General features: G+C 44.1%; 1 protein-coding gene across 1 annotated transcript in view; it reads left to right on the top strand.

Moving 5' to 3' along the window:
* tasora (transcription activation suppressor a) overlaps positions 1-20,589 on the top strand; it is a 73,568-nt gene extending 52,979 nt beyond the window's left edge. The window contains exons 20-28 of the mRNA XM_061930670.2: positions 1,346-1,735; positions 3,502-4,655; positions 6,719-6,841; positions 9,623-9,782; positions 9,853-9,961; positions 10,038-10,216; positions 10,290-10,436; positions 14,863-15,253; positions 19,650-20,589. Coding sequence (XP_061786654.2) covers positions 1,346-1,735; positions 3,502-4,655; positions 6,719-6,841; positions 9,623-9,782; positions 9,853-9,961; positions 10,038-10,216; positions 10,290-10,436; positions 14,863-15,253; positions 19,650-20,004 — 3,008 coding nt within the window. The 3' untranslated portion in view covers positions 20,005-20,589. The remainder of the gene's footprint in view (positions 1-1,345; positions 1,736-3,501; positions 4,656-6,718; positions 6,842-9,622; positions 9,783-9,852; positions 9,962-10,037; positions 10,217-10,289; positions 10,437-14,862; positions 15,254-19,649) is intronic.
* The last annotated feature ends 2,286 nt before the right edge of the window (positions 20,590-22,875 follow it).

Genomic DNA, 22,875 nt, shown 5'->3' with positions numbered 1-22,875 from the left:
CATGCCGTGTGTTGTGCCTCAGTGTGCATTGTTTACACAACGTGCGGTGCGCTACTTAATATGTCCGTGTGTACACCTCCGAACCGAACCGAATCCCCCGTACCGAAACGGTTCAATACAAATACACGTACCGTTACACCCTTAGTATTGGGACAACCCTCTTTCGAACTGATATCTGTCAATACACTCGCTGTTGAAGCAATAAAAACGACAACAAAGATGGCGGGAAAAAGACACTGTCGAAGTGGAGCCATGTAAATAAGCTATCCAAAAGTTTGACCAAAAAAGACCTTTACATGTTGTGTAGACCATGAGGAAGTGTTTTAAATGTGGAAAGTAGAGATGCGCGGATAGGCAATTATTTCATCCGCAACCGCATCACAAAAGTCGTCAACCATCCGCCATCCACCCGAACTAACATTTAATAAAAACCGCACCCGCCCGCCATCCGCCACTCGCCCGTTGTTATATAGACGATGCAAGGCATTAGTGAGGTTATAAAGCTTTTGCCTGTTAAAGAAAGGAGACTGATCCAATGTAGCAGAGACATTCAATGCGTGCCACGCTGTCCCGGCCCAGACGCACACCAGTGCGCAATCATCTGGGAGCCGCGCTGAGCGCACCTCCAAGCGCGCTCGCGCCACTCAAGCTGCTGCAGGCAGCTGCGTTCACACATGCATCTGTAAGCCTTGTTTTAACATCCTGTGGCACTCTTCTGGGATCACGGCGGACGAAACTGCTCATGCTCAGGGTGTTTGTGGAGGTTCGGGGTTTTGCACAAATGTGATGCACCATGTTAGATGTCCCGGTTTTGTGACTGTCGTAGACATAAACAGCGTCGTAGCTCTTGCAAATCACGTAGCCAGCATTACTATCATCCTGATTTACAACCTCATAAAAACGAGTCCACGCTGAACTTTTCTGGCCTTTTTTCCCCCTGGTCTTTAATATTCCCTTTTTTAGTTTGTCGCGTACCACGTTTGCTGCCGGCGTTGCCATCTCTTTTTTTTTTCTTCTTCTGTTGTGGCACATGCTGCAGTTGCCTGCAACATATGCAGCGTATGTGGGTAACAACATTTAACTATGTATATATATTTCCGAATTGGTTTAACTGCCACCCGCCTGAATCTATTTAAAATCTAATTTTTTTTTATTTCAACCGCCAGACCCGACCCGCGGATAAAATCTAATTTTTTTTTATTTCAACCGCCCGACCCGCGGATAATCCGCGGACTCCGCGGTTGTGTCCGCAAACCGCGCATCTCTAGTGGAAAGTAATCTTAATATGACCCCTTCATTATTTACATGTGTTTAATTTAAAGATGCAAAATAAATGTCTCTGCAGGCCTGTGTTCAGAGAGGTACACCCAGAGGGAAAGAAACCTCCCGAAGGATCCTCGCCTTCATCACGTCACCATGGAGACGCTGCCAGAAAACCCCACACCATCTCCTGGGCCCAGCCCCCCACTCTGCTCCTCACCTGAGACCAGCCCACCTCCTTCCCCCAAGCCCAGCCCTCCCCTGCCCCGCAGACCCTATCGCCCACTGTCTCCATCTGGGCCACCATCACAGGAGCCCTACCGCCCCCCTTCCCCCTCCCCTGCCAGCTGCCTGGCTCGTCGCATCAGCTCCCTCCCCCTCCCCCCTCTAAGTTGGTCCCCGCCAAAGCTAATTAAGCAGCAAAATGATGTAGAAGTGCTGCAGGTTGCTCTCCCCTCCCCCATGGAGTGTGGAGGTTTGTCAACTCATCTGTTCACTTGTTGGTTTTTTCCTTCTTTCTGAAAGTGACATCTATATATTTGTGTATATACACTAGGGGTGTAACGGTACACAAAAATGTTGGTTCGGTACGTACCTCGGTTTAGAGGTCACGGTTCGGTTCATTTTCGGTACAGTAAGAAAACAACAAAATATAAATTTTTGGGTTATTTATTTACTAAATTTGTAAACAATGGCATAACATACATATACACACAGGGTCCATTGCCAGGGTTAATGTGGTCAACATATATAAAATAAAAACTAAATAAGATAAGGCTCAGAATGGTTTCTTAACAAAACCTTTCTACAGGAACGGCGTGGCGCAGTGGGAGAATGGCCGTGCGCGACCCAAGGGTCCCTGGTTCAATCCCCACCTAGTACCAACCTCGTCATGTCCGTTGTGTCCTGAGCAAGACACTTCACCCTTGCTCCTGATGGGTGCTGGTTAGCGCCTTGCATGGCAGCTCCCTCCATCAGTGTGTGAAAGTGTGTGTGAATGGGTAAATGTGGAAGTCGTGTCAAAGCGCTTTGAGTACCTTGAAGGTAGAAAAGCGCTATACAAGTACAACCCATTTATCATTTACATTTAAAGTGCTTTTTTTGATCGATTGATTGAGACTTTTATTACCGTAGTAGATTGCACAGTACAGTACATATTCCGTACAATTACCGGTAACCACTAAATGGTAACACCCCAATAAGTTTTTCAACTTGTTTAAGTCGGGGTCCACGTTAATCAACATTAAATTGCCTCAAGTTGTTGCTCAGATTAAATAAAATGACAAAACTTTTCTTCTACATATAAAAAGTGCAACATTAAACAGTTTCAAGTCAACTCAGCCTCAGATTAACTTTTCTTCCCCCCCCCCCCCCCCCCTCAGCCTGGCTAACTTGGCAATAAGAGGTTATATGGGCTCATTGTTCTTCCACCATAGAAGTGGGTCAAAATCTAGTTTTTAATGCAATATGGACTTCTATCTGCTGCTATAAAAACATTTGTTATTGCTTTAGCCCTGCCTGACTCGCCGAGGAGAGGCTGCTTGAATACGGGGGTGACGCTTCAAATGGGTTAGCATGTGTTATGAGAGTAGCGTATGTGTGTGTGTGTGTGGCCCTTTAATATGTGACAGCATGTAAGGTGAGTGTATGGGCGAGCGAGGTGAGGGAGCGGTAGTGTGAGTGCGGGGAGTGGCTAGTGTTTTGTTGGAATGGCTGTGTGCATGACCTCAATAAAGCCACGATTTGCCACTAATCGGCGGACTCGTGGAGTCCGGAGCTGTGGAGACCCACTGCCGGGTAGAGTGAAGGGTGTTTCCCCCAAGAATACATCGGCCCAGGAGGAGTGTCTCCCCTGCGCTCCTCGACTACGGTCTGGGAGCCGGAAGCAGGAAAGGTGCAACACATGTTTGACGTGTTGTCAGAAGCAGCTGCTGAACAAAGGCGGCAAACTTTCGTCCTCCATTGTTGTATCGCGCAGCCAAAGGGTTCCCAAACGGGATATCTTAACGAGGCAGGAGGGTCTTCCAGCTCTGGCTTTTACATGTTGTCCTAGCCCGGTCGTTGCTAGCAGGTGTACTCGTTCGGTACACCTCCGAACCGAACCGAAACCCCCGTACCGAAACGGTTCAATTCAAATACACGTACCGTTACACCCCTAATATGCACATAAATTAACCACCTTGCATAACATGTAATTATGCCAGAGTTGTACATGCCAAACTGACCTGTTACCTTCTGCAGGAACCTCCATGGCCACAGAACACAAAGCTGAGGACAAAGAAGAGCAGGACATCTCATTTATCGAACCATCCGTTTCTCCGGTCGTCTCTCCACCATCAGAGAGGATGACGAGCCCCCCGCCGTCAGCTCCTGAGCAACGGGGACACAACACAGGCGGCAAAATAGGAGAGTTTGAAGACGTACAGCTTGCCAGGGATGACAAACAATCACAAGAGGAAGATGTGATGGAGGTGATTGACTTGACTCGAAGCCCGCCCGGGGTGAAGGAGGTGATGATGCAAGACGCGCCCATCTCCTCGCCGCCTGCCTGTCCTCTCCAAGCTATCGACCACATCGTGGACAAACATCTCCACAAATTCTCTTCCGACATGCAGCTCCTCCTGCAGAAAGAAAGCATTCAGTGCAGCTTCCCTGAAGGTTTCAATGCGCCGACCATCCCCGCCCAGCACGCCATGTCTTTCACCGTGGTGACTCCCTTTTCGCAATACGTGTCCTTGTTCCATCCGTGTCCCCCGGCCCAGGGCTACGTGAGCTCGCTCCAGGACGGTATCAGCAGCATGTTGCAAGACTTTAACGACGCCGGGTCGGGCCGGAGCCGAGCTGAACCTGAGACGGCTCTGGCCAGCACAGTCAGCGCCTTCGTGTCCAGTATCAGAGCGGCGAACACCCGAGCGGACGAGGACGTGTCCTCCTCAGGGGAACTGACAGCTTCAGACGGTCAGAGGACAACATTCTCTGGAGAAAGTGAGGTTTGGCAACCTGACGCACCCTGCAGACAGCTGTCTGATCCACCAAACAGGAGTCCCCCACCTCATGACTTCCCTGCAGCTTCACCTACCTCTGCCTCCCCAGTCGTCCCCCACACTCGTAGAGCACCTGAGCCGAGCGCCACTTTAGACGTGGACTTCGCCGTGTCTCACAGCATTCACCAAACCCACTCCACAGCCACAGTGGAACCCCCGCTAGCCTGCGAGCAGGTCTCCAGCTCGGATTCCCTCCCGCCGGCGTCGGCCCTCAGCTCTGTGATCCGCCAGCTGAAGCCCGAGGTGTTAAACAACCTATGTGAGATCATCAAGGACGTCCAGAGGAGCTCCACACTGCAGTTCTACATCCACAGCAACCAGCCCGAGGACCAGCTGAGCCAAGACATCAAGGTAATGTCGTGACGGAATTTACTGTGCTTACACTGACATTAATGTTTAACTAGATGAGGCAATTCCTGAAGGAATTGTGTGTGAATGCTCCAATGTTGAAGTTGAACTGAAATCCTGGAATTTTTTTAGAATTGTTGAAGTAGAGCACACAATTCCCAAACATGCTGAACATTTTGAAGTGTGAACAGTTTGAATCAGATGAAAAATGTGGCAGTTGTGGAACTTTGAAGAATGTCCCATTGATTTCAATGGGAATTTCCTCAAAAAGTGGGAATTTCGGGAAAAGTGGGATTTATTTTTTTTAAACGGTAAACAACGTGAATGGTCTGAATGAGTTGAAAATCGATCGAGAAATGTTGGAAGTAGTAACATGTTGAATTGAGAAATGGTATTACGGAAATTCGGGAAAACCGGGAATTTTTGTGAGTTCAAACCCCCCGAGTCATACCAAAGACTATAAAAATGGGAGCCATTACCTCCCTGCTTGGCACTCAGCATCAAGGCTTGGAATTGGGGGTTAAATCACCAAAAATGATTCCCGGGCGCGGCCACCGCTGCTGCCCACTGCTCCCCTCACCTCATAGGCGGTGATCAAGGGTGATGGGTCAAATGCAGAGAGTAATTTCGCCACACCTAGTGTGTGTGTGACAATCATTGGTACTTTCACTTTAACTTTGAATTGAGAAATGGTATTATGGAATTTCGGGAAAACCGGGAATTTTTCCAGTTCAAAAAACAGCTTTGTTTTTTGTCCTGATTAAGAGGAATGTTTTTACGGTGAAACGGTTGAAATCCGTTGAAACGTGTGGAAGGAGTAGTCGCCAGAAAAAAATGTGAAAATAGGGTTTAGAAACCTGGGAATTCTGGGAATTCCTGGAAGTTTTTTAACTTGGAAAAAATATTGAATGTCTTAATGTACAGGATACGTGGAATGTGTTGAAGTTGGAATGGTTTAAATAGGTTGAAAAATGTAGAAATGGTGGAAGTTTGAAAAATGGTCAATTCATTTTGAATGTAGAGATGCGCGGATAGGCAATTATTTCATCCGCAACCGCATCACAAAAGTCGTCAACCATCCGCCAATCCACCCGAACCAACATTTTATCAAAACCGCACCCGCCCGTTGTTATATATCTAATATAGACGATGCAAGGCATTAGTGAGGTTATAAAGCTTTTGCCTGTTAAAGAAAGGAGACTGATCCAATTGAGCAGAGACATTCAATGCGTGCCATGCTGTCACGGCCCAGACGCACACCAGTGCGCAATCATCTGGGAGCCGCGCTGAGCGCGCGCGTCACTCAAACTGCTGCAGGCAGCTGCGTTCCATCTTCAATCAACACACCCGGCACTGATGAGAGGGACGACTACTTAAACAACCGCCACCAGAGATCCTCCTCCTGCCTCCCGACCACGCTTCCGCCCCTGGACAAACCCTGCTTGCCTCGTCCTTGTCTGACAACACCGCTCCTCTCAACACGCACCTCCAACACTTACGGTAAAACCCTCCAGTTAAATTCCACACATAGTCTGACACCCATTTCCTGTTTGGTTACATACACATCTAATATATACGGTATATATATTTCCGAATTGGTTTAACCGCCACCCGCCTGAATCTATTTAAAATCTAATTTTTTTTAATTTCACCCGCCCGACCCGCTCTCTATGGCAAAAATGTCCCGGAAAACCTGCAATCCTGGGGAAATCTAGGAATTTTTGGAATTTGTCAAGGGAAAGCCCGCGATTCCCGAATAGGCTGAACAGTTTGAAGTTGGAACGGTTTGGAATCGGGTGAAAAATGTGGAAGGTAGAGCGCGCTAAAATCTGGAGAAGAATAATAATAATAAGTTTAAATAGATGAATTTTGGTGTAGAAAAGCTTTGGAGCATTCACACAATGAATACATTTTTGTCTGTGATTAACAGTCACACAGCCAGTTTGCAACATCTGGATTGTGCTTTTTTTGAAAGCATGTTCCAATCAGGAACCTCTGAGAACCTAACTCCTCCTGTGAGAATATTCAATCCCCATGTGAACATCTTTAATTGTTGTGTGTGGTAGGAATACCTCTCCCAGCAGGGTCACATGGAGCAGAATCCTGTTCTCTTCTTGAAGCAAGAAGCCTCAGATCGCAGACTTCTGGTAGTCATTAAGAAGAGCGACATAGAGGAACATATACACCAGGTACCAATGCATTGTAGTAATTAGGGCTGCATGATTAATTGACATCAAGGTTTTAATTAGTGCGATTGCGTAATGTGGTCAAAAGTGTACATACACTTGTAAAGAACATCATGTCATGGCTGTCTTGAGTTTCCAATCATTTCTACAACTCTTATTGTTTTGTGATAGAGTGATTGGAGCACATACTTGTTGGTCACAAAAAACATTCATGAAGTTTGCTTCTTTTATGAATTTATTATGGGTCTACTGAAAATGTGAGGGTCAAAAGTATACATACAGCAATGTTAATATTTGCTTACATGTCCCTTGGCAAGTTCACCTGCAATAAGGCACTTTTGGTAGCCATCCACAAGCTTCTGCTTGAATTGTTGACCACTCCTCTTGACAAAATTGGTGCAGTTCAGCTAACTTTGTTGGTTTTCTGACATGGACTTGTTTTTGTTTCATCTGACATGGACAAAGATAAAACCTTCTGGAGGAAAGTTTTGTGGTCAGATGAAACAAAAATGAAGCTGTTTGGTCACAATACCCAGCAATATGTTTGGAGGAGAAAATGTGAGGTCTTTAAAGGGGAACATTATCACAATTTCAGAAGGGTTAAAACCATTATAAATCAGTTCCCAGTGGCTTATTTTATTTTCGAAGTTTTTTTCAAAATTTTACCCATCACGCAATATCCCTAAAAAAAGCTTCAAAGTGCCTAATTTTAACCACCCGTCCATTTTCCTGTGACGTCACATAGTGATGCCAACACAAACAAACATGGCGGAAAGAACAGCAAGCTATAGTGACAATAGCTCGGATTCAGACTCGGATTTCAGCGGCTTAAGCGATTCAACAGATTACGCATGTAGTGAAACGGATGGTTGTAGTGTGGAGGCAGGTAGCGAAAACGAAATTGAAGAAGAAACTGAAGCTATTGAGCCATATCGGTTTGAACCGTATGCAAGCGAAACCGACGAAAACGACACGACAGCCAGCGACACGGGAGAAAGCGAGGACGAATTCGGCGATCGCCTTCTAACCAACGATTGGTATGTGTTTGTTTGGCATTAAAGGAAACTAACAACTATGAACTAGGTTTACAGCATATGAAATACATTTGGAAACAACATGCACTTTGAGAGTGCAGACAGCCCATTTCAGGCGCGCTAAAAACATATATTTTTCCACGATTTCAGCACTCAGGTTAACCAAACCTAAATAGACACAAAATACTGCATTACACAAGACTACCCGAATGTACTCGAATGATTGAAAAAAATAAATGTTTTTAAGCTAAATTATTGGTAAACACAGTTTATGTATAATAATTTACGTAAAACCGCGAGTAATGAATAAAGTTTTCATCAATTAATATATTCTGTAGACATACCCTCATCCGCTCTCTTTTCCTGAAAGCTGATCTGTCCAGTTTTGGAGTTGATGTCAGCATCTGCTTTGAGTGTCGCAGGATATCCTCACATTCTTGCCATCTCTTGTCATAGCATAGCTTTCGTCGGTAAAGTGTGCGGAACAAACGACTGACCATTTCGTCGGCTTTCCCCACAGCCTCGTATTTTGAACAAATTTCGTCCAATTTCTTGCCACTTTCGCATCTTTGGGCCACTGGTGCAACTTGAATCTGTCCCTGTTCGTGTTGTTACACCCTCCGACAACACACCGACGAAAGTGAGAAAATGGCGGATTGCTTCCCGATGTGACGTCACGTCCGAGAGCGAATAATAGAAAGGCGTTTAATTCGCCAAAATTCACCCATTTAGAGTTCGGAAATCGGTTAAAAAAATATATGGTCTTTTTTCTGCAACATCAAGGTATATATTGACGCTTACATAGGTCTGGTGATAATGTTCCCCTTTAATCCCAAGAACAGCACTCCTACCGTCAAGCATGGTGGTGGTAGTATTATGCTCTGGGCCTGTTTTGCTGCCAATGGAACTGGTGCTTCACAGTGAGTAAATGGGACAATGAAAAAGGAGGATTACCTCCAAATTCTTCAGGACAAGCTAAAATCATCAGGCCGGAGGTTGGGTCTTGGGTGCAGTTGGGTGTTCCAACAGGACAATGACCCCAAACACACCTCAAAAGTGGTAAAGGAATGGCTAAATCAGGCTAGAATGAAGGTTTTAGAATGGCCTTCCCAAAGTCCTGACTTAAACGTGTGGACAATGCTGAAGAAACAAGTCCATGTCAGAAAACCAACACATTTAGCTGAAATGCACCAATTTTGTGGTCAAAAATTCAAGCAGAAGCTTGTGGATGGCTACCAAAAGTGCCTTATTGCAGTGAAACTTGCCAAGGGACATGTAAGCAAATATTAACATTGCTGTATGTATACTTTTGACACAAACATTTGCTCACATTTTCAGTAGAGCCATAATAAATTCATAAAAGAAGCAAACTTCATGAATGTTTTTTGTGACCAACAAGTATGTGCTCCAATCACTCTATCACAAAAAAATAATAATGATTGGAAACTCAAGACAGCCATGACATGATGTTCTTTACAAGTGGATGTAAACTTTTGATCGAGACAGTATATATATATTTTTTTATTGCTTCTTTTTTTTTTTTTTTTTATTAGATGCCTTTTACTGAATTTGCACAAGCACTGTTTTAATATTATGTGATAATGCCTTTTATACTGTATATTGTTTGTTTTATGTACTGTATGTGATTGTAGGTCTATTTGGACGTTGGAGTCTGCTATAAAGCTTGATTGATTGAAAATGTCATCTTCACTGATTGACTCTGTGTGTCTGCACCCCACCTCACACCCAGATCCCGGGCCTGGTCTCGCTCAAACAGCAGCAGTCTGTGGTCTTTGTCGGGGTCGAAAGCGTGGACGACATGAGGAACCACACATACGACCAGCTCTTTGTGTGCGGCGGCTGCGTCATCCCCGAGGACCTGCTCCTCAATCCAGACCTCGTCCCTCCTGGTAGGTCCCGTCCTCGCCGAGCTTTTGTGATGGATGCTGTCTTTCATACGGAGACCGTCATGTCCTGCAGATCAACTGTCTGCACTGCTGGAACTCTTGAAACAGCGGACTTCTCCGGAGAGTGTTTGGAAGTGGCTGATTCACAGCAAACCCCTCAAGAAACTCAAAGATCAAGCCAGGTGCTCCTCTACCTAAGCTCCTTAAAAACTCAGTGAAATCTTTCAGGCTTTGCAGAGACGTTTGTTTGCCTTCCAGGTTCCGGCGAGACGCCGCCAGCTTGTTAGACATCCTGGTGAGCTACCAGAAGCAGCAGATTGTGGAGTTCCTGCCGCCTCATCACTGCGACAAGATGAACCAGCAGTCGCCCGACCTGGACTGTCTGATCAGACATCAGGCCCAAAACATTCGCTTCCAACACACCGTTTTCCTGACTGGTAATAAGGTCAAAACCGAGGACGCCTTCACGGACGCCTGGGATGTGACTTTGCTCCTACTCTCTCCTCTCAGTCAGTTGCTTGGACTTCATGAAGTACTCCAAAAGCGGCATCATCGCGGCTGGCGTGGCAGAGATGTTGGGCAACTTTGATGCGCTGCTCGGTCACCGTGACAACGGGGACAAACAGCCAATCGCGGAGGACCTGCAGTCATCTAAAGGTTAGTGACTGTGCACATTTTCTCGTTTCTTCTCCAAGATGAGGGTGAGTCCATTACGCGCTAAATGGCTGACTTAATGATTGTGTGAGTGCGTTTGATTCAATGTGAACAATTTACTGGCACCATGTGAAGCTCGTGAACTCGTAAAATATCGTAAATGACTTAAACTATTGTGTAAGGTTTCAAATTGTGGGGGAAATCAGCAGCTTATACCGTATTTTTCGGAGTAGAAGTCGCTCCGGAGTAGAAGTCGTTCCGGAGTATAAGTCGCACCGGCCGAAAATGCATAATAAAGAAGGAAAAAAACATATATAAGTTAGGGATGTCCCGATCCGATATTTGGATCGGATCGGCCGCCGATATTTGCCAAAAAATGCGTATCGGCAAGGCATGGGAAAATGCCGATCCAGATCCAGTTTAAAAAAAAACTCCGGTCCGTGTTTTCCAACGCACCGATTTAAATAATACATTCCACTTTTCTGCTGCGCCCCAATTTCCGTTCCACATTTTCCAGCACACCTTCAACACATCCACAGGTCTGTGGATTCCCACGCAGTTGCTTTTAGTTGCTGGCATTACACGACAGGCTCTTCTCACTCTTTCCTGTGTCTCCCTCTCACAGACAGCAAGCGCACCTTCTTACACACGTCACATACTGTCACGTCATACGTCACATACTGTCACGTCATACGTCACATACGTATACGCCCTCTCCCAGCAGAGAGGTAGCAGCATGGCTAACGTTAGCTGTGATGCTAGCACAGCTGGGTGACCAACGTTTCCTCTAAGGTGCGCAATTGCGCACTCGCACTGCTCAAGCGTCCTCTGCGCACGGCAAAATCTATGCCACGCACAAAATCAAATAAAAAACTAAGCGCATAACAATTTTCGACACGACACGGACACGACAGAGAAAACAGTTTTCGTCATCATTGTTCAAATATTGTGACGTCTGTCGAGACGCTTATCTCCATTCGGTGCCACACGTCCACACCATCAAAATGCCGAGGCAAAAATTTCCACATCAACACCATATGAAAAAATTAGTGATTTTTTTAGTTGTGATTTCCTTCTCTGCATGAAAGTTTAAAAGTAGCATATATTAATGCAGTATGAAGAAGAATGTTTTAATGTAGACATGCAAGCCTTGAAAGAAAATGTTGAAAATTAAGACTACATTTCCTGCAAATGGGTGCATTTCTACCCTATATTTTAACTTTAGATTTATTCTCATATCAAACTCTTTTGGCTGTCTTTTTGACACTTACATCCGGCGCCCCCCTCCACACCCTGGATTATAAATAATGTAAATAATTTAATGTGATTATCTTGTGTGATGACTGTATTATGATGATAGTATATATCTGATAGTATATATCTGTATCATGAATCAATTTAAGTGGACCCCGACTTAAACAAGTTGAAAAACTTATTGGGGTGTTACCATTTAGTGGTCAATTGTACGGAATATGTACTTCACTGTGCAACCTACTAATAAAAGTCTCAATCAATCAATCAAAACACATAGAATCATCATACTGCTGTGATTATATGCATCAAGTGTTCATTCAAGGCTAAGGCAAAATATCGAGATATATATCGTGTATCGCAATATGGCCTTAAAATATCTCAATATTAAAAAAAGGCCATATCGCCCAGCCCTAATTCAATGATGCCATTTCTGTTTGTCATGTATAATTTTGTCTATTTTGTGTTTATCCTTGAATAAACAGGTCAGTTTCTTGTTACCAACCATTGTGTATTATTCAAACTCCCCGAATTCAGCTGGCTAGTTGTTATCAAGAGTACTAAAACCCTTTTCAACATGATTCTGACAACTAAGTAGGCTAAATAACTTTCAACTTTAATACATGCTCGGATAGGCCAGTATCGGTCAGTATCGGTATCGGTCGGTATCGGATCGGAAGTGCAAAAACCTGGATCGGGACATCCCTAATATAAGTCGCACCGGAGTATAAGTCGCATTTTTTGGGGAAATGTATTTGATAAAAGCCAACAGCAAGAATAGACATTTGAAAGGCAATTTAAAATAAATAAAGAATAGTGAACAACAGGCTGAATAAGTGTACGTTATATGAGGCATAAATAACCAACTGGTATGTTAACGTAACATATTATGGTAAGAGTCATTCAAATAACTATAACATTTAGAACATGCTATACGTTTACCAAACAATCTGTCACTCCTAATCGCTAAATCCCATGAAATCTTGTACGTCTAGTCCAGTGGTTCTTAACCTGGGTTGGATCCAACCCTAGGGGTTCGGTGAGTCGGCCTCAGGGGTTCGGCGGAGGTCAAAACACACCCGACTCTTCGTGTAAATACAAACTTCTCCCTATCGGCGTGTTACGGATACGGCAACAGCTGACTGATTTGCAGGTGTGTAATTTGTTGTGAGTTTATGGTTTTGTTGTTTGAACAAGGTGATGTTCATGCACGCTTCATTTTATGCACCAGTAAAAAAACATGGTAACACTTTAGTATGGGGAACATATTCACCATTAATTAGTTGCTTATTAACATGCAAATGAGTAACATATTGGCTCTTAACTAGTCATTATTAAGTACTTATTAATGCCTTATTCGGCATGGCCTTATTATAACCCTGACCCTGACCCTAACCGTAACCAAATAACTCTAAATTAAGTCTTTGTTACTTAGAATATGTTCCCCATACAAAAGTGTTACCAAAAACATATAACGTTGTCTTGAATTTGAAAAAACAAAAACATTGTATTTTTCTCTAAAGAAGGGTTCGGTGAATGCGCATATGAAACTGCTGGGGTTCGGTACCTCCGACAAGGTTAAGAACCACTGGTCTAGTCTCTTACGTGAATGAGCTAAATAATATTATTTGATATTTTACGGTAATGTGTTAATAATTTCACACATAAGTCGCTCCTGAGTATAAGTCGCACCCCCGGCCAAACTATGATAAAAACTGCGACTTATAGTCCGAAAAATACGGTACTTTTAATGGCTGGCGAGGTTCCAACGAATTCTGGCAATGGAGGACACAATGAAATGTTAGTAACAGACGGTTAAAAATGTGTGAATGATTCAAGTTGTTGTGTAGCTAGCTTAGCCTTCTACTGTAAGACAATAACATCACAGTCAAAAATAAAGAATGCATAAAAAATTTTTAAAAAATACTTTTAATACGATTCGTGCCTACTGTGTTTGGCAATAGACAAGTAAAATATATAATCCGTTATTACATTCGTGATGTAGCTTAACTTTTAGCCTTAAGCCTCTATTTGTTTACAACTCGAAGCAGCCATGCAGTAGAGTTATTTACATGATATAGAATAGAAAAGCCTTTTATTGTCAAAATACACATGCATACTTCCAGGATCTAGCATTAGACTCGGTAGAAGTTTAACCTTAGTCAGCTTGTATAGTTCCAGACCCGTATGTCAGCCGGGCCTTTTGTCCGCTTACATCTTCGCCTCCTTCCTTTTTGCCGACAATAAAACAAAATGGACTCTCTTTTCTGCAAGCAAAAGTTTTAATTAAACAAATATTGAACATCTCCCTGTTGGAAAAACCAGGTCGGATGATGTCTTTTTGTTGTTCTCGCACGTTCGTCGGTGTTGATGGGCTCATATTGCCTATCCCATTTGAAGCTGAAATATTCCCACAACGGGACGTTTGGCTTTGTAATCGTTATTTGTTGCTGCTAACTTTTGTTATTTTGCAGCAGGGAGGCTCTCGTCTGTGCTTCCTGCGTGTGCAAAGCCCACCAAGGTTGTGAATGAGTGAAAAGAGGGCTCACTGCGTTCAGTTAATTCTACTGTTAAATAAACGCGCAGAGTGAGAGCGGTTTGAAGCGAGAGACGATTCTGATTGGCCAACATGTCTGTCACTCAAATGCTGATGACGGCAGAGAAAATCAGTTATTTATCGCACTAATTAAAACCTGGATGTGATTAATTAGTGGCCACACTAAAAGTTTTAAGTCCCATTTGAACATACAAGTGTAAAAAGAAGTGAGCCACTGCCTATTTTGGAATCAGTGGCCTAAAAAACTCAGATTTGTGTGTCTTTGGAGTCGCGTTTAATTCCAAAAGTCCTGTCCACACAATACAAGGCGACTAAAGTCTTGTGTGTCCTCCATACAAGTGTAAAAAGAAGTGAGCTACTGCCTATTTTGGAATTAGTGGCCTACAAAACTCAGATTTGGGTGTCTTTGGAGTCGCGTTTAATTCCAAAAGTCCTGTCCACACAATACAAGGCGACTAAAGTCTTGTGTGTCCTCCATACAAGTGTAAAAAGAAGTGAGCCACTGCCTATTTTGGAATTAGTGGCCTACAAAACTCGGATTTGTGTGACTTTGGAGTCACGTTTAATTCCAAAAGTCTTGTCCACACAATACAAGGAGACTAAAGTCTTGTGTGTCCACAGGCGTCTTGAGGGCGTCGTGTCGCGAGGACGATGACGCCGGCGATGCCACCCGACTCGCCCGCCTGCGGCCCGACTCCGGCAGTCCTCCCTCGTTGGACCAGCTGGTCCCGGAGCACTCGGACAAAGACCTGCACATCTTACAGATGGCCATCTCACACCTGCGGGCCGAGAGGCAGCAGGAGTGCTCGGGCGCCGAAGTCCGGGCGCCCTCACAAAGTCAAGCCCGCTGGATAAACGACGCCTCCGCCGATATCCCCACGCAGACGTCCGACCAAAGCGCGGCCGCAGACCCCAGCGACGGCAGGACGGAAGAAATGGAGCATGAACACATTTCCACGGGCGTGGTCTCCTCCAGTTCCAGTTCCTGTCCTGTAGAGGGCGACACTCTGAGGTCAGTAAAGGCATCGTTTAATGAGGTCCCTCCTCAGTTCCCTTCTTCACACTCACGCTAATAGTCTCCACTTTGCTGCAGTGCTCCTTCCTTCATGCCCTCAGTCTCCTCTTGGATAACACCTGTTGTCCCTTGCTGACCTCCAGTGTTGTTGCGTTCAATCGGTATTTTTGGTCATTTAGTTTAAGTCATAAGCTTTTGATGAATGAATTTAGTTTTATTCGACTAAATACCTCAACATATTCCTCATATATATTCAGTGGCCTAGTGGTTAGAGTGTCCGCCCTGAGATGGGTAGGTCGTGAGTTCAAACCCCGGCCGAGTCATACCAAAGACTATAAAAATGGGAGCCATTACCTCCCTGCTTGGCACTCAGCATCAAGGGTTGGAATTGGGGGTTAAATCACCAAAAATGATTTGCGGCCACTGCTGCTGCTCACTGCTCCCCTCAACTCCCAGGGGGTGATCAAGGGTGATGGGTCAAATGCAGAGAATAATTTCGCCACACCTCGTGTGTTTGTGACAATCGTTGGTACTTTAACTTTAACTTTAATATATTTTATGGAGTAATGTAGTTCATCATAGAACTGGCATCCATCCATCCATCTTCTTCCGCTTATCCAAAGTCGGGTCGCGGGGGCAGCAGCCTAAGCAGAGAAGCCCAGACTTCCCTCTCCCCAGCCACTTCGTCCAGCTCCTCCCGGGGGATCCCGAGGCGTTCCCAGGCCAGCCGGGAGACATAGTCTTCCTAGCGTGTCCTGGGTCTTCCCCGTGGCCTCCTACCGGTCGGTCGTGCCCTAAACACCTCCCTAGGGAGGCATTCGGGTGGCATCCTGACCAGATGCCCGAACCACCTCATCTGGCTCCTCTCCATGTGGAGGAGCAGCGGCTTTACTTTGAGCTCCTCACGGATGACAGAGCTTCTCACCCTATCTCTAAGGGAGAGCCCCGCCACCCGGCGGAGGAAGCTCATTTTGGCCGCTTGTACCCGTGATCTTGTGCTTTCGGTCATAACCCAAAGCTCATGACCATAGGTGAGGATGGGAACGTAGATCGACCGGTAAATTGAGAGCTTTGCCTTCCGGCTCAGCTCCTTCTTCACCACAACGGATCGATACAGCGTCCGCATTACTAAAGACGCTGCACCGATCTCACGATCCACTCTTCCCTCACTCGTAGGGGTGTAACGGTACGTGTATTTGTATTGAACCGTTTCGGTACGGGGGTTTCAGTTCGGTGCGAAGGTGTACCGAACGAGTTTTCACACGGACATATTAAGTAGCGTACTGCACGTTGTGTAAACAATACTCAAAAATGCCTCAAATGTCCGGCATTTTGAGTTAGGGTTGCGTGTATTTTCAATGTGCGTTCAGGGTTAAGAAGGGGTTAAAAACAAAACAAACAGCAGCATTGGTGAGGGAGGGGCAGAGACAGAGAGAGAGAGAGAGAGTTATGATAAATGCGCATGCGTCGCCAGGCTCTGCTTTTTATCCATAGATTTATCACATTTAATTTTTTATTATCTATAGCAGGGGTGTCAAAAGTGTGCCATTTGCGGCCCACAGCTAATGTTTTAAAGGCCCACGGCACATTCTAAAAATACTATTAAAATAAACAAAAACATAACAAAAGTGAAATAAAAAAGCTTAAAGGTTAAATGTAATTTAGAAAAAGTTGCAATGTTGACTAATAAAACAAAGCTGGTTTTTTTTTTGTTTTTTTTCAAACTGTCATTGCTCAAAACATAATATTGAATCAAAATCAATGTTATTATGAATTATTGACCTATCCAAGGTTCCCATTACTTCACATCAAATATTCCACTAAGAAAAAATATTTTGGTGGAAGATTTTGCAAATTTGGTAAATAAATAACCCAAAAATGTATATTTTGTTGTTTTCTTACTGTACCGAAAATGAACCGAACCGTGACCTCTAAACCGAGGTACGTACCGGACCGAAATGTTTGTCTACCGTTACACCCATACTTACTCGTGAGCAAGACTCCGAGGTACTTGAACTCCTCCACTTGGGGCAGGGTCTCCTCTGCAACCCGGAGATGGCACTCCACCCTTTTCCGGGCGAGAATCATGGACTCGGACTTGGAGGTGCTGATTCTGGCATCCAATGTATTAAAAAAAAAGTATTGATTTTGAATCGAATAATGTGGTGCCCAAAGATTCACAGCCCGAGTTTTTACGATTGGATTTTTCGTAGAAGCGAAAGTGGAAGAGTACCGTATTTTTCGGAGTATAAGTCGCTCCGGAGTATAAGTCGCACCGGCCGAAGATGCATAATAAAGAAGGAAAAAAACATATATAAGTCGCACTGGAGTATAAGTCGCATTTTTTGGGGAAATGTATTTGATAAAAGCCAACAGCAAGAATAGACATTTGAAAGGCAATTTAAAATAAATAAAGAATAGTGAACAACAGGCTGAATAAGTGTACGTTATATGAGGCATAAATAACCAACTGGTATGTTAACGTAACATATTATGGTAAGAGTCATTCAAATAACTATAACATATAGAACATGCTATACGTTTACCAAACAATCTGTCACTCCTAATCGCTAAATCCCATGAAATCTTATACGTCTAGTCCAGGGGTCGGCAACCTTTACCAGTCAAAGAGCCATTTTGACCAGTTTCACAAATTATAGAAAACAATGGGAGCCGCAAAATTTTTTAGAAATTTTAAATGAAATAACACTGCATACAAAGTTTTTTTTTTGCTTTGTGCTATGTATAACCAGGGGTCTCAGACACGCTGCCCACACCATCCATCCATCCATTTTCTACCGCTTATTCCCTTTTGGGGTCGCGGGGGGCGCTGGAGCCTATCTCAGCTACAATCGGGCGGAAGGCGGGGTACACCCTGGACAAGTCGCCACCTCATCGCAGGGCCAACACAGATAGACAGACAACATTCACACTCACATTCACACACTAGGGCCAATTTAGTGTTGCCAATCAACCTATCCCCAGGTGCATGTCTTTGGAGGTGGGAGGAAGCCGGAGTACCCGGAGGGAACCCACGCAGTCACGGGGAGAACATGCAAACTCCACACAGAAAGATCCCGAGCCTGGGATTGAACCCAAGACTACTCAGGACCTTCGTATTGTGAGGCAGATGCACTAACCCCTCTGCTGCCCACACCTTTATGTGGAATTTGAAAGCTGGTGCGGCACGCGGGTTTTAAATGATTGGCGCTTGTCAGCGTCATGCGTGCCGTGATTGTACAGCATATAGCACCCACCACAGTCAGCGTGCCTGATCAGCCACACGTTGTATGGGGCTTCCGCTTGCTTATGTAGGTAACAGCAAGGCATACTTGGTCAACAACCACACAGGTCACACTGACGGTAGCGTTATAAAAAAAACAAAAAACAAAAAACTTTAACACTCTTACTAATAATGCGCCACACTGTGAACCCACACCAAACAAGAATGACAAACAAATTTCGGGAGAACATCTGCACCGTAACACAACATAAACACAACAGGACAAATACCCAGAATCCCATGCAGCCCTAATTCTTCCGGGATACATTATACACCCCCCTACCAAACCCCGCCCACCTCAACCGACGCACAGAGAGGGGGGGGGGGGTTGATGTGTGAGGGAGCAGGGTTGGGGTGGGGGCGGGGTTTGGTGGTAGCAGGGGTGTATAATGTAGCCCGGAAGAGTCAGGGCTGCATGGGATTCTGGGTATTTGTCCTGTTGTGTTAAGGTGCAGATGTTCTCCCGAAATGTGCTTGTCATTCTTGTTTGGTTTTGGTTCAAAGTGTGGCGCATTATTAGTAAGAGTGTTGAAGTTGTTTTATATGACCACCGTCAGTGTAACCTGTGTGGCTGTTGACCAAGTATGCCTTGCTGTCACGTACGTGTGCAAGCAGAAGATGTATATTGTATAACAAGTATTGGGCTGGCACGCTGTTAATACAGATTGTAGAGGGCGCCAAATGTTGTACCATCATGGCACGCCCTTATCATAACCGTTAGGGTGAAAATCTGTGAATATTAATCCCGGGAGTTTTCTGCGAGAGGCACTGAAATCCGGAAGTCTCACGGGAAAATTGGGGGGGTTCAGCAAGTAAGCTGCTGAGCCGCATCAGAGTGATCAAAGAGCCGCATGCGGCTCCGGAGCCGCGGGTTGCCGACCCCTGGGCTAGTCTCTTACGTGAATGAGATAAATAATATTATAATGTGTTAATCATTTCACACATAAGTCGCTCCTGAGTATAAGTCGCACCCCCGGCCAAACTATGAAAAAACTGCGACTTATAGTCCGAAAAATACGGTAATGATTAAGTTGATTTTATTTTGAAGTGTAAAACGTGAGTGCGGCAGAAGAGCAGCTTTTCAAAAAAATCAACCTGTTTCATTGCCAGCCCTCTCGGGAACAAGGAAACAAGAGGCGTCGCCATGACAACGGCGCACCAGCAGCACATCCCCCCAAACCGCCATCGTCCTCGGCACCGTCCTCGGCGCCGTCCGTCCCGTCCACGAGCGCCCCTCGGCTGCCCGCCGTGGTTGAGCGCCAACCAGCAGCACCCGCGCCTCCACTCGGACTCGCCGACCACACCCTCGCCCGGCAGGGACTTTTGGGAGCTTCAGAGACGACAGACTAGCGCGGACTGTGCGGACTGTGCGGGAGTGCCGGGCGGGTACCTCTACCCTCCCAGACCGAGTACCAGCGGGCACTGGGGCTGGCAGCAAGGAGGCAGAGGCTTTAACGGGATGTAGGCTGCAGAACATCTAAAGTGAGGAGCTCCTCAGCACTTCTTAGAATGAACAAGAAACTTCTCTCTCCACCCGACCACTAAATGACTTCCAATCATCAATCTCTTGATTAGTGATTATTGTTAGGAGCTTTTAAGACTGAGAAGGTGCCGGTCCACGGAGGACCTGCTGCTACTTTCTCCAGGCGCTTTGCCCGAATCCCTCGCAAGCAGAGCCAGGCGGAGTGTCCGTGTTCTCCATGTCTGCCTGCAGGGGGCGCTACAAGGACTAAGTGGGTGCAGCTCAGGTGCTACAGAAGATCTTCCGTCCATTCGAACTTTCTTTTAGGTGTCACAGAGTTTGTGGTTCTATGCAGCTCCAGTCCAGTTCCCCACAGGACCGTGGTCTCTTAAGGTTAGTTTTTTGCCGGCATCCTGTCATTTCTAAAATGTGACACACAAACTTTACTTACGTGTTGTAAAAAAAAAAAAAAAATGTTTGTTTTGTTTCCCTGAAACTTGTTTCTTTCTGATAGATTTTAACTTAAGTCATTTTTATGTTTTGCTTTTTTTAAATGTTTTTTGTATTATTAAAACCTGACTGAGTAAAGCGGTTCTCTAGTTCACTGACACTACACGGAGGGAAATTAGAGTTCTAGTTTCAAAACACATTTCCCAAACTGGCTTTTTGTTGAAGACAAAAGTGAACAGGAAAGGTTTTTGCAGTGCATTACTGTCCCCTAGTGGCCTTTTAGAGGCACTGCTGGGATTGATCAACCCTTGGTTTCCCCTAGTGGCCTTTTAGAGGCACTGCTGGGATTGATCAACCCTTGGTTTCCCCTAGTGGCCTTTTAGAGGTACTGCTGGGATTGATCAACCCTTGGTTTCCTCTAGTGGCCTTTTAGAGGTACTGCTGGGATTGATCAACCCTTGGTTTCCCCTAGTGGCCTTTTAGAGGTACTGCTGGGATTGATCAACCCTTGGTTTAAACCAGTGTTTTTCAACCTTTTTGGAGCCAAGGCACATTTTTTGCGTTGAAAAAATGCGGAGGCACACCACCAGCAGCAATCATTAAAAAACTAAACTCAGTTGACAGTAAAAAGTCGTTGTTGCAATTGTTGATATGACTTTAAAGCATAACCAAGCATGCATCACTATAGCTCTTGTCTCAAAGTAGGTGTACACCTGTCACATCACACCCTGACTTATTTGGACTTTATTGCTGTCTTCCTGTGTGTAGTGCAGGGGTGCTCATTACGTCGATCGCGAGCTACCGGTCGATCTCGGAGGGTGTGTCAGTCGATCACCAGCCAGCCATTAAAAAAATAGTCCTAAAAATGAGCGATTATAAATCTTCACTATGACGTCAATTTCGTCACTTGATTGACATTCACGGCACCCGAGGGTCTTCTGAGATGACACTGGCTGCTGCCAGCTCATTAAAATTACCGACTGGAAGGCGAGAAACACTTTATTTCAACAGACTCTGGCGCCGTACCTGTCGTCAAAACTCCAAAGACGACAGCGCTTCTTCATCCTGCCTGCGCTACCAAAATAAGAGTCTCAGAAAGCTGGCGTGCACAAGCTAGCAAGCTACGGAGTTTGCCGACAATGTATTTCTTGTAAAGTGTATACAAAGGAGTACGGAAGCTGGATAAATAAAATGCCAAAAACCAACCACTTTCATGTGGTATCGGACAGAAAGGAGGACTTTTTTTCTCCTCCATTCGAAAATGCGGACCTTATCAGCACCACTGTCTGATTCCAATCAATGCAAGTCATCACAATCAGGTAATACACCAACTTATATTCTTGTCTTCATGAAAGAAAGGAATCTATATGTGTTAAACATGCTTGTATTATCTCTAAACACTTTTAACTTATTAACAATATTAACTATATGTGTTAAACATGCTTGTATTATCTTTAAACACCTTTAACTTATTAACTATATGTGTTAAACATGCTTGTATTATCTTTAAACACCTTTAACTTATTAACAATATTAACTATATGTGTTAAACATGCTTGTATTATATTTAAACACCTTTAACTTATTAACAATATTAACTATATGTGTTAAACATGCTTGTATTATATTTAAACACCTTTAACTTATTAACCATATTAACTATATGTGTTAAACATGCTTGTATTATATTTACACCTTTAACTTATTAACAATATTAACTATATGTGTTAAACATGCTTGTATTATCTTTAAACACCTTTAACTTGTTAACAATATTAACTATATGTGTTAAACATGCTTGTATTATCTTTAAACACCTTTAACTTATTAACAATATTAACTATATGTGTTAAACATGCTTGTATTATATTTAAACACCTTTAACTTATTAACAATATTAACTATATGTGTTAAACATGCTTGTATTATCTTTAAACACCTTTAACTTATTACCAATATTAACTATAAGTGTTAAACATGCTTGTATTATCTTTAAACACCTTTAACTTGTTAACAATATTAACTATATGTGTTAAACATGTTTGCATTATCTTTAAACACCTTTAACTTAACAATATTAACTATATGTGTTAAACATGCTTGTATTATCATTAATCACCTTTAACTTGTTAACAATATTAACTATATGTATTAAACAAACTTGTATTTTCATTAAACACCTTTAATGTATTAACTATATGTGTTAAACATGCTTGTATTATCATTAAACACCTTTAACTTGTTAACAAAAACATATGTTTCATAAATAAGTAAATATAAATTATATATATGAATGAGGTAGATCCCCACGACTTGATCAATTGAAAAGTAGCTCGCCTGCAGAAAAAGTGTGAGCACCCCTGGTGTAGTGTTTTACTTCTTGTCTTGCACTCCTATTTTGGTGGCGTTTTCACTTTTTTTTGG

The sequence above is a fragment of the Nerophis lumbriciformis genome, linkage group LG03 (assembly GCF_033978685.3).
Source record: "Nerophis lumbriciformis linkage group LG03, RoL_Nlum_v2.1, whole genome shotgun sequence".
In the NCBI taxonomy this organism is placed as follows: domain Eukaryota; kingdom Metazoa; phylum Chordata; class Actinopteri; order Syngnathiformes; family Syngnathidae; genus Nerophis; species Nerophis lumbriciformis.
The sequence above is the reverse complement of the archived record's forward strand: the minus strand, read 5'-3'. Positions and strand labels throughout refer to the sequence as shown.